The 16,113-nt window shown below is 41.6% G+C and overlaps 1 protein-coding gene and 1 non-coding gene across 2 annotated transcripts in view; one reads left to right on the top strand and one right to left on the bottom strand.

The window, feature by feature from the left end:
- ARFGEF3 (ARFGEF family member 3) overlaps window positions 1-15,672 on the bottom strand; it is a 91,961-nt gene extending 76,289 nt beyond the window's left edge. The window contains exons 1-2 of the mRNA XM_069852001.1: window positions 15,550-15,672; window positions 14,442-14,493 (exon numbers count right to left, since the gene is read on the bottom strand). Of these exons, the coding sequence (XP_069708102.1) occupies window positions 14,442-14,493; window positions 15,550-15,634 (137 nt within the window). The 5' untranslated portion in view covers window positions 15,635-15,672. The remainder of the gene's footprint in view (window positions 1-14,441; window positions 14,494-15,549) is intronic.
- On the top strand, window positions 14,730-14,834 carry LOC138718441 (U6 spliceosomal RNA). Its single transcript, XR_011337080.1, has one exon. It is a non-coding gene; the product is annotated as a U6 spliceosomal RNA (small nuclear RNA).
- Window positions 15,673-16,113: the final 441 nt, after the last annotated feature.

The raw sequence follows: 16,113 nt of genomic DNA, 5'->3' as shown, positions 1-16,113 counted from the left end.
GATACTCAGCCCACGTCTGACGCCAGTGTCCCTAAAGGCACCTCATTAGGTCACATCTCATAAGAGGCACTTATCTGTTCATACAGAGTCTATTTTTGCATTTGTATACACACAGTTGCTTATGGCAAACAATTCTGAGCCAGTCCTTAAGGGTCTGGGTTATCCAGATGTCTGCATTGCATCCCAAGGAGCCCTCTTGGAATTGTATTAATTTCCTCCCCATAGAGACAAATGTATGCAAGGTAAGAAAAGAACAGAAAACAACTAGTTGAGTATTTTCTTACACAACTGGAAACAAATAGCTTTGACTTGTTTAATCTGAAGTACTCTTCTTCGTCAAGTCTCAATGCATTCAAATACATACCTTAACCACCTGTCTTTCCAAAGTAGAGTCAAAGATGTTTGATTTCTAAAAATACCAAAATAAAGAGCTTTTCCTCTTTTATGACTGTGAGCTGCCTTTGACCAAAATTCACTTAGTTTCAACTGACCTAATGATAAGTATTTTGTTTGCCCAGAAGTATATAAAACAAGTATTAAATAACTCTCCTACAACTCTAAAGGTTTAACTTCTGACACAAACGAAACACATGCAATAGACTAGCACGCATACTCTGCTCCTCTCACAAATCCTCCCTTTCTAAGAAGCTAAGGAGAAACCCTAGGTTAAAGCAACAGTGATTAACAGAGTTTCAGACATTGTCAAAGTTATGTCTTGCCACTCAGCCCATAACCTACCAACCTCCCTCCAAAACTGGCAGTCTACAACTTGAACTTGCTTTTTAAAAAACTTAAATGGAGATTACCAAAGACTGGTTGTCTAAGCTTTGGGGAACCCAGCTTGTAACTCCTCCAGCATGTTCTGCTTGCAGAGAGGACTGACTAAATCAATTCTATTTTGGGTGTGTTCAGTTGGTATTCCTCCTCTCCACCTTTCTCCCCCCAAAAGCACAAATTACAAGCTACCCCAAGGGGACAAATCTGCTATTTGCTCTTTGTAAAGAAATCCCTTCATTTAAGGATAAAGTAAAGGCTTGAGAGTCACAAGCATAGCTCAGTTCTGTGCCTTCTGAGAATCTGCAGGGCTCTTCATATTTGTACCTTCTTCACAGGTTACAGGAATTTTTGAAAGGCTATTTGGCACAACACCAGAGGAAGTTTTTAAAAGAAACATTAATTCTGCAGATATCTAAAGAACTTGAAGCAGACTACATGTGTATCTTGAAATACGTTTCTAATTAAAAGGTAACCATTTGCTTTGTTTAGAATATTCTGAGAAATGGGCAGGCGCAGAGCCCAGTTTTCTCAGCAGTTCCTTTCTTGAACGTTTCTAGAGACAATTTAACTAGGAGGTCTCCTAAAACTTGCAACTTTAGCATCCAAACCAGCCTGAACTACTGAACATCTAGTAAATATTTCCTCAGAGAGTGTCATATCCAGATCGATAGAAACCACCAAAAGATCTGCTCCAGGGTTCAGACAGTGATCCTTTAGCCAGTACAGAGCTGGCTACCACCTATGTACCTATTGCCAGTTTTACCTGGACCTGGGAACATGTGTAGCACGCGGGTAAATTGTGATAGGACTTTATAGTTTAGAGAGGTGCCACAGCAGTACGAAGCACCTTTAAGTGCTAACTTTTATGTTGTGACTTTAATGTTCTTTCTTTTGTAAAAAAAGTTGTCATTGTCACCCTTCTGGTGAGAACTCACATTTGAAATTAATAGGTCAACAGATGCCAAAATAAGGAACCTTCACATTAACTGGTACTCAATCAGCAAGACATACAAAAGAAAAAGAAATTAAACAAATACATCAAGAAAGTGTATAGTACTAACTGCAGAGATACTAAAATCTGGCGATTACTTAGACCTGCACTTCAAGGCAGACCACATTGCTTTTAGACTTTCTACAGTTCACTGCAACTAAATGTTTAGGGCATTATCAATACACAACAAACTTACTCTCACATTAAAGAGCATGGAGACTGGGAGGAGAGGGGAAAAGGGAAGGCAGTTGTAAGTCACTGGAGTGGATCCAGTTCAGTTTCGCTGTAATGAAGACAGGTGGGAGCTCCTATGACTTATGTGTAGCTACCCTGTACATCAGCACGTTGCCTACCATCTGTCATCGCATATTGCAATGAGCAGAGAACAATGAGAGCTCTTTCTTGAGATATCTCCCAAAGTGAAGAGCAAAAAATGAAAAACAGGGGGATGGAGATTAGAACAGATTCAATTAGCTGAACTTCCCATCCTTGCTAAAAGTGTTTAACTGAAAACCTAATTAAGGTTGCTGCAGCCTGTGTTCCCACTGTATTCTCAGAGAAAATGAATTGCCATTGTACCACTTCCTTTTCTTGTTGCACAGTCAATTAAATCTTTAGCATTTCCATGCTACAGCTATAAAACACCTGCAGATACCTCAGTGTTTGATTAGCTTGAGCAGCTTCCACACTTCAGTTTGACCTGCCATTTAAATGCATCATCTGCTAGTTTGAGAATACAGAAGGATGTGGCAGATAATCCTCAAGCAGAATGGGAGAGGATGATGTAAATCAACATAGTTGCTCCCTCCTAAAGTCTAACACATAGGATCTGGGTTCCATAAGGCTGCAGAAGAGAAAATGCAGACCAGAATCTGGTCTCAAGAGGCCAGTGAAGAAAGGCATTGATGTTTCCTCTTCTACTTTACAGACCTTTCATAATTCTACCCTGCTCTGTGTGGGCCCACACAACGGGATCTGATTGTTTACTCCACTTTCTGCAGTTGTATACTGCCAAGTGACACTTCATTCAGGCTTTATAGTGCTACATGAGACATTTCATATATGCAAAATTTTCAGAATAAAAGTGCGTATCAATGCACTTTAAAACACATTTAAGAGTATTTTCCACTTACGTTACCATACAGAAACTAGTTTTACACTGGAACACCTATGTTTCCATACCGATGCATGCAGGTGTGGACATATATACACATACAGTTTTAAGCACAAATACCAACTTGAGATTGAGAAATGAGATGAGTCAAGTAAAACACAGAAAGGCATTGAAGAAAGGAAGAACCTTTGACTTGGAGCAGGGCAAGCTACCAAATGCTTCATGATAACCATATTGACAGATGAAACAAAGCAAAGAAAACAGAAGCTAGAGAGAAGAAAGAAACTGAGATGAAGTAAAGCAGGATTGATAGTGAAGAAAAAGGATATATTTGGGTATGCTATGCTAAAATCCACATTAACTGCATTGTTTGCATACGTCCACACAGCAGTGTTCTCAAAAGACAGCTCAGTTTAAAAAAAACAAATACCACCATCACACTACATATACCCCAATTCCTCCCTCAAAAACAAAAAAAAAAAAAAAAAAGAAGGGAGGAAAGCAGTGGGTGAAGAGAGAGAGAGAGAGAGGCACCAATAACAGATCCTGGCTGTAGTGTTCTTTCCCTGACAGCAAATGAGAAGACAGAGATCACCCTTTACCTGCGGATGTTGCCTAAGGTCACCTTTGCAAAGGATATGGTGAGAGTCACCAGAGAACAAGGGGCTGGAAGAATGATTTTACAGCACAGAAAGTAATTGCAGAGACATGAAACATCTTTCCTCATCATGGTGTTTCTGTTAAAAACTGGTATAACACATAAATACTGAACAAATCACTATAACATGAGGGCAGCCCCCTCCCTTCAAAACAAGGAGTGCCAACCACCCTCCTGTCCTGATCCAGAAGACCAATTAAAAAAACCCCAACTACATAAAAAGTATATATTTCAAGGTCTATGGAAACCAGTAGCCATTTGCGCTAACAGGCACTCGACTCCTATGTGTGGACATTGTTATGTGCAAAACAGAATAAGCAGAGAGTACCAAGTCCTGTTCCTACTGAGTCTACCTGGAGTTTTGTTACTGGACCTCCACCTATCTGAATTGAATCACAAGTGACCTGCCCAGGATCAAGTAAAAAGGTTAGAAACAGAACCAGGTGCATAAACCAGGAGTAGTATCTCCAGGAGCACAGATTGTCCTTCCTGAGGTACCCTACTTCTTGACTGTCAGCTTCGTAAACAGCAGAATGAGTCATGAGAATGTAAATAGCCTTTGTATGCAGCATGCTGGGTTACAAGAACCTTTGCAGTCATCAGACTTTGCCACGGTTCATCAGCCTACCTCCTTCCCTGCAGGTCTGTCACAAGAGATGCTATGCCAGGCCAGTCAAAACAGACTGCCAAAAAGGTCAGTGCAAGACAGATTACTATTGTGAGTAAGAGATCACAAAAATCTTTCTATCCTCACTGTAGTGGAAAAAGCCTTCAGTGCGAGGAGAATAATGACTCATTAATTTACTCTCCTGACGAAAATTGTAATGAAGATAGGAAATTGCCCAATCTTAACTCCTTGTTAGTGCCTGGAACACAGTCTCATGGCCTACCTTCACCTCCATGATGCTAATGTAGGTAAGGGGACACTATAAATGAAGGCTTTGTCACCACTGTAAGAGTTAGGCTCCTCATGGAAATGGTGACAACCATGTTAATTTTCAGAAACAGAATTAAAACTAGAGATTAAAAGTATGACATCTCTCTGCATTATCTTTCCCCTAAAAATTACATAGCAAAATTCATAACCTCAGGGCATTATCAGCATGTAATTTGCATTCCATAGCATAATTCACAGCCCAGTCACAGAACAGATAAGTATTTGATTCACAGCTGTTGCTGTTTTCCAATATGCTGTTGGGCAGGGTGACAGTCAGCCAGAGTTTGACATTTTTCAGAGTAACATGAACTAACCGACTAACTCCATTAGCCTCACTTACTCAAGCAGAAATGTTGGCTCACCATGACAAAATAAGCAGTAAAGATAAATTCTCGAAATTCTGGAGGTACTCCTAGCTGTTATCCTTAAATAAACCAAACAGAAGCAAATGCTGTCCCTACACAAAAGGGGATAATTTAATTTGTGCAAAACAAACTCCAGCAGTGTATATATGAACATACATACATTCAAAAGTAGAAAAGCCCATAACTCTTCTTTTCCTTTGCTAACTTAGAGACTGTTGATGGGCGACTCCACCAACAACTTCACAGTTCATAAAGGAAATACATAAAACGTGGAGGAGGAACAGGAAATGTATCCTTTTTCAAGCAACAGTTCGCCAAGAAGAAAGGTGATTTTAAGTCCTTGCTCACATTCTAGAGAAATGATTCATTTTATCTACATCAGAAATGTGACCACCCACTTATGAAGAATATTATAGTTGAGCTCAGACAGAAGTTTGGACCTCGTGCACAAACATATGACAACTTCTCATGCTTCCACAATGCAAGAAGTCAGATCAGACAACTACAACAGACCCATCCAGCACTAAAATGTTTACTGTGTTGATATAAATTCTGAAGTGCTTGAGCAGGGCCAGGAGCAACTCCTGTTACTCACAAGCATAGACACACTTGTGTGCATGTTTTCCTTGTCAAGAGATTTGCCTTTCACATAAGCAGGTGAGGTTCCATCTTTCTTAATAACATTATATAATTTCTGTCTGAAAGCCAGGTCGGGTTGAATGTGGCTCTGAGGAACCTGATCTAGCTGAAGATGTACCAGCCCATGGCAGAGCGGTTGGACTAGGTGACCCTTGAAGGACCCTTCCAACCCAAACTATTCTATGATTTTTATTTTTCTTCCTCATCGCTTGCACCTTCTTGCCTTCTTGTTATAAAAAAAAAAATCTCCAAACAGTACCAAAGTCTTCACTTTTATCCAGTTCCAATGGAAAGGTTTTATTTCATATGACTTGATGTTTAACACTCTTCCCCCAGCATCTGATTCTCTCTCATCTCAGCTGCTGGCATCAGCTCTCTCTTGGAGTTGCCTCTGTGTCTCCCTCCCAGCTCAGTATTTCCTTTTTCCATCCTCTTTGCTTTATGTATTTCCCTCTTCCCTTCACTCTTTTTGCTTTTCAAACCAAGACACAAAGTAATCACTTCACACAACACTGCAACAAACCTGACTCTGGAGGGAAGCATAGGAGTTGCTTATCAGAGGACACTTGATGACATCGGGAAAAGGAAGCGAGGAATAATGCCTAATGTAACTTCATATAGTTTATTAGCTAGAACTGCACGGTTTTTCCACCTAGAATACTGAATGAGATTGTATTTTAATATTTCTTGGTATTAAAAAAAGTGACATGGTGGCATTTCTAATTTTTGTTATTTACATACGTTCCAAGAGAAATGGATTTGCCATAACAGCAGAAGCACTGCTCTACTCACGGGAAAGGGAAACGAACAATGTAATTTTCCTCCAGCCTAATGCAGCCAAGACCACAGAATTCATACAATCATAATTAAACACCTCAGCACAGTCACTCAGCTGGAGAGCGCTTCTAAGGTCATTTGCTTCTATGCTATACTCGCTAATAACATCTCGATTTCAACACAAACACAAAGTTCCTAGATAGAAGCCTGACTGTTGTCAAGATGAAATCGAAACAAAACAGAACAAAATATAAGCACACAATGTACCTCTGCCTGAGAAGAGAGGAAGAGAGACAACAAAAGGTTCTATACAAAATTAAAGTGAACAAGTCCAAAATAACAATCAGGATGCTTCCAGCCTCTAAAGCTGTAGTGTGCTCTCTCTGTGCTACGACGTCATCATCTGCCTTAGAACATCCACCCCAGCAGATTTTTGCATTTTGCGCACAAGGTGTAACACCCACTTACTAACCCTGTTCTTAAGAAATTTGAGGACACACATAAACCTCACAAGGTCTTAATTATAAAGCAATCTGTATCCTTTAGGTGATTTTATTGATTAGCATTTGAAGCACAGCATGAAAATGAGGTGAGGAGCAGAATATTCAGCCTTAGTGTGTACCTCCTGGCCTGAGTTAGAGCACATGCTGGGCTTGTTCTGCCTACAATTTTGAAAGCTTATCAAGTTGTTCCATGAAACCTCTCTTCCCTGGATTTGGTATGCCTGGAAAAGAAGCTGAGAAATCGTTTTCATTTCAAAAATTCAGTACATTGAAAACAACAAATAAAACATCCTACAAGAACTGGACTTCCATCAGGAGAAGTTTTCAGTGCTGGGACAGGGTAGCATTGAGGCGACAGAAAAGACATGCAAAGGTACTACAATATAGACATCTTGCAAATTATCTTACTTTCTTCATTGCTTCTGGATGGCCTGAAGTTAATTACAAAACAGTTTGATGAAGAAATGGGAGGATGAGGTATATTCCTGGTCATTACATTTTGAAGGTTAATACAGCAATTTTCTATTCCATTCAACTTTCACAGTAGTGCAATGTTAAACCTTGACAGACCTAGGGGATGGTTATTAAAAATATCCTCACAAAATACATAATTCTATAGTCACTGCAGCTTAGTATATTCAATTTCTTAAGCAAACAAATATTCGAGGAAAGCACAGGTAGTGTACTCCCTGCAGTTTTGTTACTTTTCATGGAATGTAAACAAAAGAACTGTGAGAAAATAATTTTACCATTCCCACTCCTCCTTTTCTCAAAACAAAGAAAACACATGGCTTGCACAGCATCACGCGAAGACCAGAGCAGCATTAAGTCTCACTCAGCCTGAAACAGTTCTCTCCGTTTCAGTGCCACTTCTCTGTACTTGCACCCTATGAGCTCCTATGAAGAAGACCAACTTTAGCCCAGCCAAACCCAGTACACTCTGTTTTGATTTTTTTTTTGTTTGGTTGGTTTTTTACAAATCTGGAATGGACTTTCAGAGCAATTCATCAAATGAACAAAGACCCAAAGCAGTAATGAATATGAAGGTTCACTACTACAAAGAATGTCAGGAAGTACAGAAAGTTAGTTAGTTTCAGAAAGAGCAAGTGTTACCTTCTAAAAGACCCTCAAAACCAAAACAAAAATCCTCAAATGAGAACACCCTTCCAAGTCCTCCCCCAACCTACACAAATCCACAAGTAAGAGTAACAGAAGTAAGTTTTCAGAAACCATGCACCCACTCCCATGAAAATACCAATCCTTCTTTGATACCTTTAAGAGTCATAAACGAGCCGAAAGATTTTTGGGACTCCTAGATCTAGTCGCCTTCCAAGTAACACTTTTGGAATCTTGTCTTGGCAGTAAGAGTTCAGGTATGCGTGACAGAAACTGACCCCATACACCCTTTTCCTCTCCAACACTGCTACCTTTTGGTACCCCAGAATAGATGCAAAGTTTTGCTGAGATAAAAATACCTGCCCATCAGACAAGACATAGGGCCGGTTACATATCCCAGATTAAACACATAAATTGATCCAAATACTACATTAGACAGTGCCACACTGCCTTTCTAAATATAAATCTTCTCCCCTGACCCACTCCCCAACATTAGAACTAGGAATGTAACATTTTAAATCAAGACCAGAGCACATACACTATTCAAAACACCAAATGGGCTACATAACGTCCCTAAAAGTCTGAATCAAGCCTGCAAACTGCCAACACATGAAATGCAGCTCAGCAGTCCACACTGCCACTAGAATCTCTTCTTGGCCAGATTCTTGCTTGGGAACTCATCATCCACTTGCTAAATGTCAGATAACAACTGTGTAATGGTTGAGCAGCATGACTCATATATCCAGGAGTCAGGTTCAGGAGGAAAGCACAGGAGCACTTACTGCCAGGTGGCTGTGGCAGCAAAAGCAGGAAGCAAAGTGTTTTAAAACTAAGAAAGGGTAAAATATAGAGAGGTATGCTAAAAACACCGTCCCAAAAAAAAACCTCAGAGACAGTCATTCCTCCCTCTCCATTTCTTCTGGTCAGGGAATCTGATATTTATAGATATATAGAGATATGTCTATATACATCAGCTTCCCTATCCACTCTCTCCCAGCAGAAAGAAACTAACAGAAAAGCTGTACAAAATCAAGTCAATGGGAGAATAATGAAATTATGAAATCACAAATATTTCTTCACAATGGAGAAGCCAAAATGCGCCCCAAGCCTCAAGATTATTTAAGTGGATGAATTATCTGCAAAGCTAAGTGGATTGGAAGTCAACACAGCATTGGATGTTTGGCAATGATCACACCATTAGTCTGCTTTTATTATTTGTTGAGTACATGCAAACTAAAATGTGAGAGCATGTTGTTTTATTTAAGAATTTGTAAGCAGCATCTGCTTCTCAAGAAGTATGTCAGATGCAAAGCTAGAGATGCAAAAATAAAAGGCACAATAGAACTAACAAATCCCTAAGTTCCCATGATGAAAGAAAAAAAATGCAAGGAGGGTAGATATTTCAGAGTTCAGCTAAGTTTAAGGCTTACTTCTGCTCCTGACTGCTCTTCTTTGCACTGAGTTCCCAAGTTCACAAATTGCCCTCAAAAATGAGCATCAAGATGAATAGCACCGGGACACAAACAAGGGAGGCAGAACTAGACATAAGCTGGTTATTACAGAGGACTGCTCACTACTGACTTCTGACTTTCCAGCTCTAATCCCCAGAAATAGTGGCTATTTTTAAAAGGCCAATGTGAAATACCAGAGGGATGTAAGCTTTTGCAGTAATGATCATAAAGAACTGCTACCAACACAAACAGGACTTGGAAATACTTAACACCTCTGAAAGCCAAGACCTGTAGCTCTCCAATTAGGCACCCAGAATTGGTACCTTGAAAGCTTGAGCCTATACATCCACTTGATTTCAACTACTTTCTGCAACTTTTAGGCAGAGAGATAAGTAAGCATTTGGAAAGCCCTTCTGGTTCCTCTTTGAAGAAGGAATGCAAATTACACCAGTTACTATACTAGAATGCTTCACTCATCAACACGTCCCATGGGGATCACATTAAGTTCACAGGGAAAACTTTAAGCTGGTAGGAACAGCGCTTCATACTGTCAAGAGTCTTGCCTATGCATCTTCTGCACTCAGCCACATTTCTCTGAGAGTAAACAGACAACAGCCACATGAGTTCCACAGAACAGCTCAAACTCAAGTCTGTGGGGATGTTTCTGCTACATTGACAAAAAGGCAAAGCCCCTATTTTGCCATTTTTCTGGTTAAAAGAAAAGTAGTGACAGGATAGTAGAATGGCCTGGGAATTACAGGAAATGTCTTGGAACTATTAGAAGAGTTCTTCAGGATAATAATAAAAAAATCCTAATAAAGAATGGCAGGGATGTAGTAAGAAATTCTATATAAAAGATGCAAAGTTCCAGCAAGGACAGAAACACCAAAACACAACAGCTAAACTAACTACCAAGTGACAGCATTCGAAGAAACTCTAATATAACCAAGTTTTTTTTCAAAGCACTATGTGACTGGCAAGTGATGTCTAGTCTTTTATTTTGCTCTCTGATATGCATATAATCCTCTCGAGTATTAAACTGCTCTGATCAAACATTCTCTTTCAAAGCTCATTTTCTTGTGTCTGTTCAGTTACCTTTTATGGATCATATTACAGCCCCTAAAATCACAATGGATAAACTAGCCGGGAATTACTTAAGAAGATAGACTTGCTCAGTGTAGGCGGTTGGCCTTAGGGCAGAATTTATTGTCTTGACAATACTGGAGTGAATGTGACCAAACACAGTAGGAAACAACTGCTTGCTGGCAAACAACATTATGCTCTCCTAAGCTATTTTCCATGTGATCAATTCACCAATTAAAACACCAGCCCATCAATTGCTTCTATGTAATTCATTATTTATAAGTCATCCATTCAGCCTCCTCAGGCACTTAGTATATATCTAATCTTCACAACACCTGTTCATCGGAGACAAACATCATACTAGGCAGGCAAACCAGACCAGTTACCAATGGGTTACATGACTTCCCCTTCTTGAGAATTCACAGGACATCTGTGACAAAACCTTGAACTGCCTTAAGGTGATTTCCACCCTGGTCCACTTTAATCTTCTTTATTACTTCATAGCCCGGCTCAATAGTCTGATCACAAGTTATGTACTGAAAAAGCATATGCATATTCCTATCTCAAGGCAAAGCTGACAGGACTCCGTGGGGAAGTCCGTATTTGTTGGAAATTTATATTTCTTTAGGAAGTGAGACATTTAAAAAACACCCCTGACGAGAATTAATGTGCAAGGTCATTAACTAGGATTTGGATTAATAAGTCAAATTAATATCAAAGGAAGATGACCAGCAAGATAGTCTAATTTAGCTCCCTGAAGATATATACCCAACAGATACTTATCAAACTAATTGAAGAATGACATTCCAGGTTGAATGACCAGTCACTGCACTCCTTTGGGGCAAAAGTATGCCAGATGCTCCCAAATATAGTAGGCACACACTACCTAAGCAGTCACCAGGTAAGTGCTGGAAATAGCTCCCACACAAATGCTACAGCTGAACTCCATAAATAATTGCATGGACTTCAGGAAACTATCATGTGGCTTTCCTGGTGTTCAGTAATGGAAGCCCAACACAAGAGATGAACCTATGGATAGGTCAGGAGCAAGTTAGATCATAGAGGTAATCTATCCCAGTATTATGGTGGAGATGAAGTATGTAGCTGATAAAACACATGTAAAGCCCATTAGGATCACCGTCTTAAAAGAAAATATTGTGAAGAACCTCTACTCATCCAGAACTGTGGTTACAAAACCAGCAAATGGCCTTTTACTTTTTAAGGGGGGAAAAAAAAGGACTATGACATTTACATCTTCTTGTGAGCAGAGTTCATTCTTCAGTTCCAGAAAGAAAAGAAGGATTTAGATAAGGGTATGGCCATTCTGTTAAACAGCAGTAACACTAGCACAACTTCATAGTGGGAGCCAGATGCTGCTTCGTGACGAAACAGAAACAAGACTGATTGGGGTATTTAGTAGATTCACTGTTTCTGAAACCTGGACGCTATCTATCAACTGGATATGACAGGTCATGAATCTTTGTCCCTCCATTTTTACACAGTATAGACGTGCCCTAGATCATTAACTTCTTCAAATATATTGTAGAGAAGTGCTGATACACTTTCCTTGTATTTAGCATATTCTAAGGACACACCAAAATTTCCTGCTAAACAATCTGGAACATTTTCCCCACCATGCAGTACTCTAAACATTCATTCAGCTACTGCTCTTGGAAGAGACCTCACATATATTTTTCTCCTGAACTGTTCAGCACACTGCCTTTAACACTTTCAGTATGTTACCACCATGGATCTCAGATCAGAGTTGTGGATTACAGTCACTTGGTAGAAAGATGATCCATACCCTCACTGTGGACTATTCCAGACCATATCCCCAGGCTCTACTACTACACCCTAAAATATTACAGCAGAAAGAACGAAGGGCAGATTGAAAGTGGATGAGCAACCAGAGGCTGATCTGTGTTACAGTGCATGATGCAATCTGCACTGGCTTAAGATGAAAGCAGGAAAGGGGCACAGTCAAGATTCTCCAGCCTGCACCCACCTTGACTGTATTACTGGTCATTGCCACTGCTCTATATTTAAGGCTATTCTTTTACAGTGTTAGGAACCAGGCTGTCACAGTGCTGTTCTTTAACAAATACAAAGCAAAGATGAACTTTCATCTAATTTGCACATCATGCAGGCAAAAGCCAGCCCAAGATGTAGCCCAGTGTGCTGATCTGGCGCCTGGCTGTAGCCTGTTAGAAATGGATGAAGAGTAAGCTCAAAGCACTGGTGATACCAGAATGTCCCAGGCTGTCCAATGTTGTGTTGCAGAACCCTGCCAGGGACCCCACAATCAAAGCTTCTTTTCAAATTCTCTAGTGCATCCTTCATTTTGTAAAATATCCAATAATATTGAGTGCATTGTTACTGACAAGCCTAATATTAAGAGCTTATTTCAATATGGCCACACCTGTGAAGGTATTAGCTTTACTTAAAAAGATTAGGATTTACAATAGAAAAAACACACAACTAAACAAATACAACATTAAGAACATAGGAAGAAGAAAAGAAAAAAAAGTAAGCATGTCTGTAAAGAGGCTGCAGGCAAGTGAAAAGGAAGAAATGTGGTAATTGCTAAGTAACTAATTCATATGGAATGAGAATAGTACTTAAACACAGAGATACCATGTACTGTAAAGATAAAGATAAAGGTTGATAAATGAGAAGATACAGAGTGACAGTGCGAGTAAACATAATCTCATTCTAATGGAGCTACTGGGAATTACTTATCTAGCTGTTTCTCAGCTGCCCAGCCTGTGTTGGAAATGCATGTGTCTGGCACTGGTCATGTCAGACCTATCCTACATCCATTCCCCATTGATTTGAGGCACCTTGTGGACTACAGCTGACAGAATTTTTGAGCAGCAAAAGAAGTGCTCTATTCCTTCGCCATTTGGTGACTGCTCTGGAATAACTAGCTCTTCAATCCCTTATTTTCCTTGCACAAAGCTGCACCAACCATATCTGAAAGGAGCAGTGAGGAGTAACGAAGTGATAAAAATACTCTCAGGAGAGCAATATTGTGGTAAAAAAAGTGTCACCTCTGCCAGCAGCCAATAGCAGATATCTAGGAGGACCTCAGGACAGGCCAAATTTACAGCAACACTCCTACATACTCTGATATAAAATCAATCATCTCTGACTAAAGTGTTTCTGAATAAGAAGGGGTACCTTGCATCTGATAGACTTCAATCAACTTCTTCCATAGATTTGCTGAGGTGCTTTTTGAACCCATGCAGACTCCTAGCATCCATTACATTCTCTAACAAGGCAAGCCTAAACACTTCACATCTTAACTTGTATGGAACAAGTGTCCTCCTGTTTTGAACAGCACACTTACTAGTTTCTTTTGATGCTTCCCAGTGGTTCTGTCAGAGGAGACAGTGAATAATTCTGATTATTTGCTTTCTCCATTGCAATCAGAATTTCCAAAATGAGATCCTACATAGCTCCATAAATGAGGACAATGACACCTCCCCCATTTTATACGTGTACAAATGGAGAGTGGAAGAAGGGAGAAGGCTTATTCCAGATAATCTAGCAGGCTAAAGGAAGAAGTAGGCATAGAAACTGTATTGTTTTAGTTCCTACCCAGTGTCCTAGCTGTATGATAACATAACCTTTCAGTTTCTAGACTGTTTCTTTTCAATAAACAAATACTGATCTAGATTTAAAAGAAAACAAATACACGGAGAAGCATCATCTCTTATACTGAAAGCTGTAATTTAGAAGGAAAACTTTTTAGACCACAAGACAGCCCTCCTTTCCAACCAAGCACCACCATTATACATACTCATGATTAACATGATTCCTTACATTTTGTTCATGGATAGAGGCCAAGGGTTCATCAGCAAATTCTCCACTAACACCAACCTATGTGTATATATATACATTTCTACAAATGAAAGAAATCACATAGCTTCAGTTGTCTACTCTGTCTACCTCACTTGTAATTCAAATTTTTACTTCAACTATACCAATACACACAGCTCCATAGGATTCAACACTAAATTTTTCTTACCTTAGCTGATATGGAGGTATCTTGATAGCAGCATCAGGAGAATCCAAGGTTTCTGTACAACCAAAGGAAACAACAGAGCTTTTAAAAAAAAGTTTTTGAGTTCAATCACAGTAATACATCTGGCTACAATCTCTGAACCAGTGATCTTACAGTTTATACCTGCTCCAGCTGACAGAACAACAATCACTGCTGCTCCAAGTGTGCAAAGACTTGCATTATCTATCAGGACATCAGGTGCCCAAGGAGAAGGCACCGAGTACCATCTTTTTCTCAGTGAACTCCCTTTCAGTGCTTTGGCAGCACATATACTAAAACTAGAACAGTACAGAGAACTTAAGCACAGCTGCTGTGCAAGGATAACACGCAATTAATGAAGAAATCCACGGAACGTCTCAAGTTGAAAGGCCAATAATAAGACAGCAACAGGTATGAACTACCACAGATTGCTGTTACTATGTATAGACACATACAATTTTAAAGCAATTTTAAGTATCACAGTTATGCTGATGTAAGTTAAGGGTCTTACTGACTAGTGCTCTAGGTAGTTAGTGTTGAAAGCACTTCAAGTCACGGCCAGTCTGAAAATGGGTGGATGATGACATGTACCAAAGCTCATATTCCCTTGAAAGAAGAACTCATTTTATTGACCATCATTTCCGTTATAGAGTAAGGATAAAATAGATCATGAAATCCAGTAAAAAAAAAAAATATCGTCTTTTAAAACAGATGACGAAACACAAGCCAGCAATGAAAACAGCAGCGGAGGAGCTTTTTTTTTTTTTTCCACGATGATTTATCAAAACGCGGGGCTTTTAGAAAAAGTCCACCCCCTTCAACACAGAGAGAAGCCGCTTAGCGACCGGTCACCGCCCCCGCCCTGCAGGACCCGCGGGGCAGCCGGAGGCGCCGGGGATGCTCTCCGGGACGCCCGCCTGTGCCGCAGCCCCTGCCCGCAGCGCGGGGCTCCCGGTCCCCCCGAGGCGCTCCGGTCCGTCCCACCCCGGGCCGGAGGCTCAGCCGCCAGCGCGGAACAAGTTCGTCGCGGTGTCCCTTCCCTCGCTGTCCCCGCAGCCGCCCCGCAGCCGGGTCCCGCCGCGCTCCCACTCACCGATGGCGCAGGTGCAGCTCTCCTTGATGGCCCGGTGCTTGCTGCCCGACGCCTCCTTCTGCAGCTTTCGCAGGATTTCTTCCATCTTGCCCCCCACCCCGGGACGGCCGAGCAGCAGCGGGCTCGGAGGAGGCGGAGGGCGGTAGAACGGAGCCGGTGCCGCCGCGGGGAGGGTGCGCGCAGCCCCGCCGCCGCCGCCGAATCACGCCGAGCTCCGTAGCGGGGACACGTCACTTGTCGCCGCTGCAGAACCCCTCCTCCTCCTCCTCTTCCTCCTCCTCCTCTTCCCTCTCCCCCCGCTGCCCGGTGGCGCAGCCGGGCTGGGGCCGGCCCCGCCCGCCGCGGGCACGGCTCGGGGCCCGCAGCCTTCCCCCGGCCCGGCGGCGACCCCTTCCCGGCGCAGGAGGGGCGAGCGGCCGCGGGGAGCAGCGAGGAGCGGCGCCGGCGGCCCCCGCGGCTGCGGCTGCCCCCGGGGATGCAGGATGCGCGGTTGCCGTGGCGACCGGCGGCGGCCCCCGCTGCCCGCTCCCAGCCCGGAGAGGCTCGTGGGGCTTCGCAGGGCTG

This window comes from Phaenicophaeus curvirostris, chromosome 2 (genome assembly GCF_032191515.1).
Source record: "Phaenicophaeus curvirostris isolate KB17595 chromosome 2, BPBGC_Pcur_1.0, whole genome shotgun sequence".
NCBI classification, from domain to species: Eukaryota; Metazoa; Chordata; class Aves; order Cuculiformes; family Cuculidae; genus Phaenicophaeus; species Phaenicophaeus curvirostris.
Note: the sequence above shows the minus strand (reverse complement) of the source record. Positions and strands in the feature narration are given on the sequence as shown.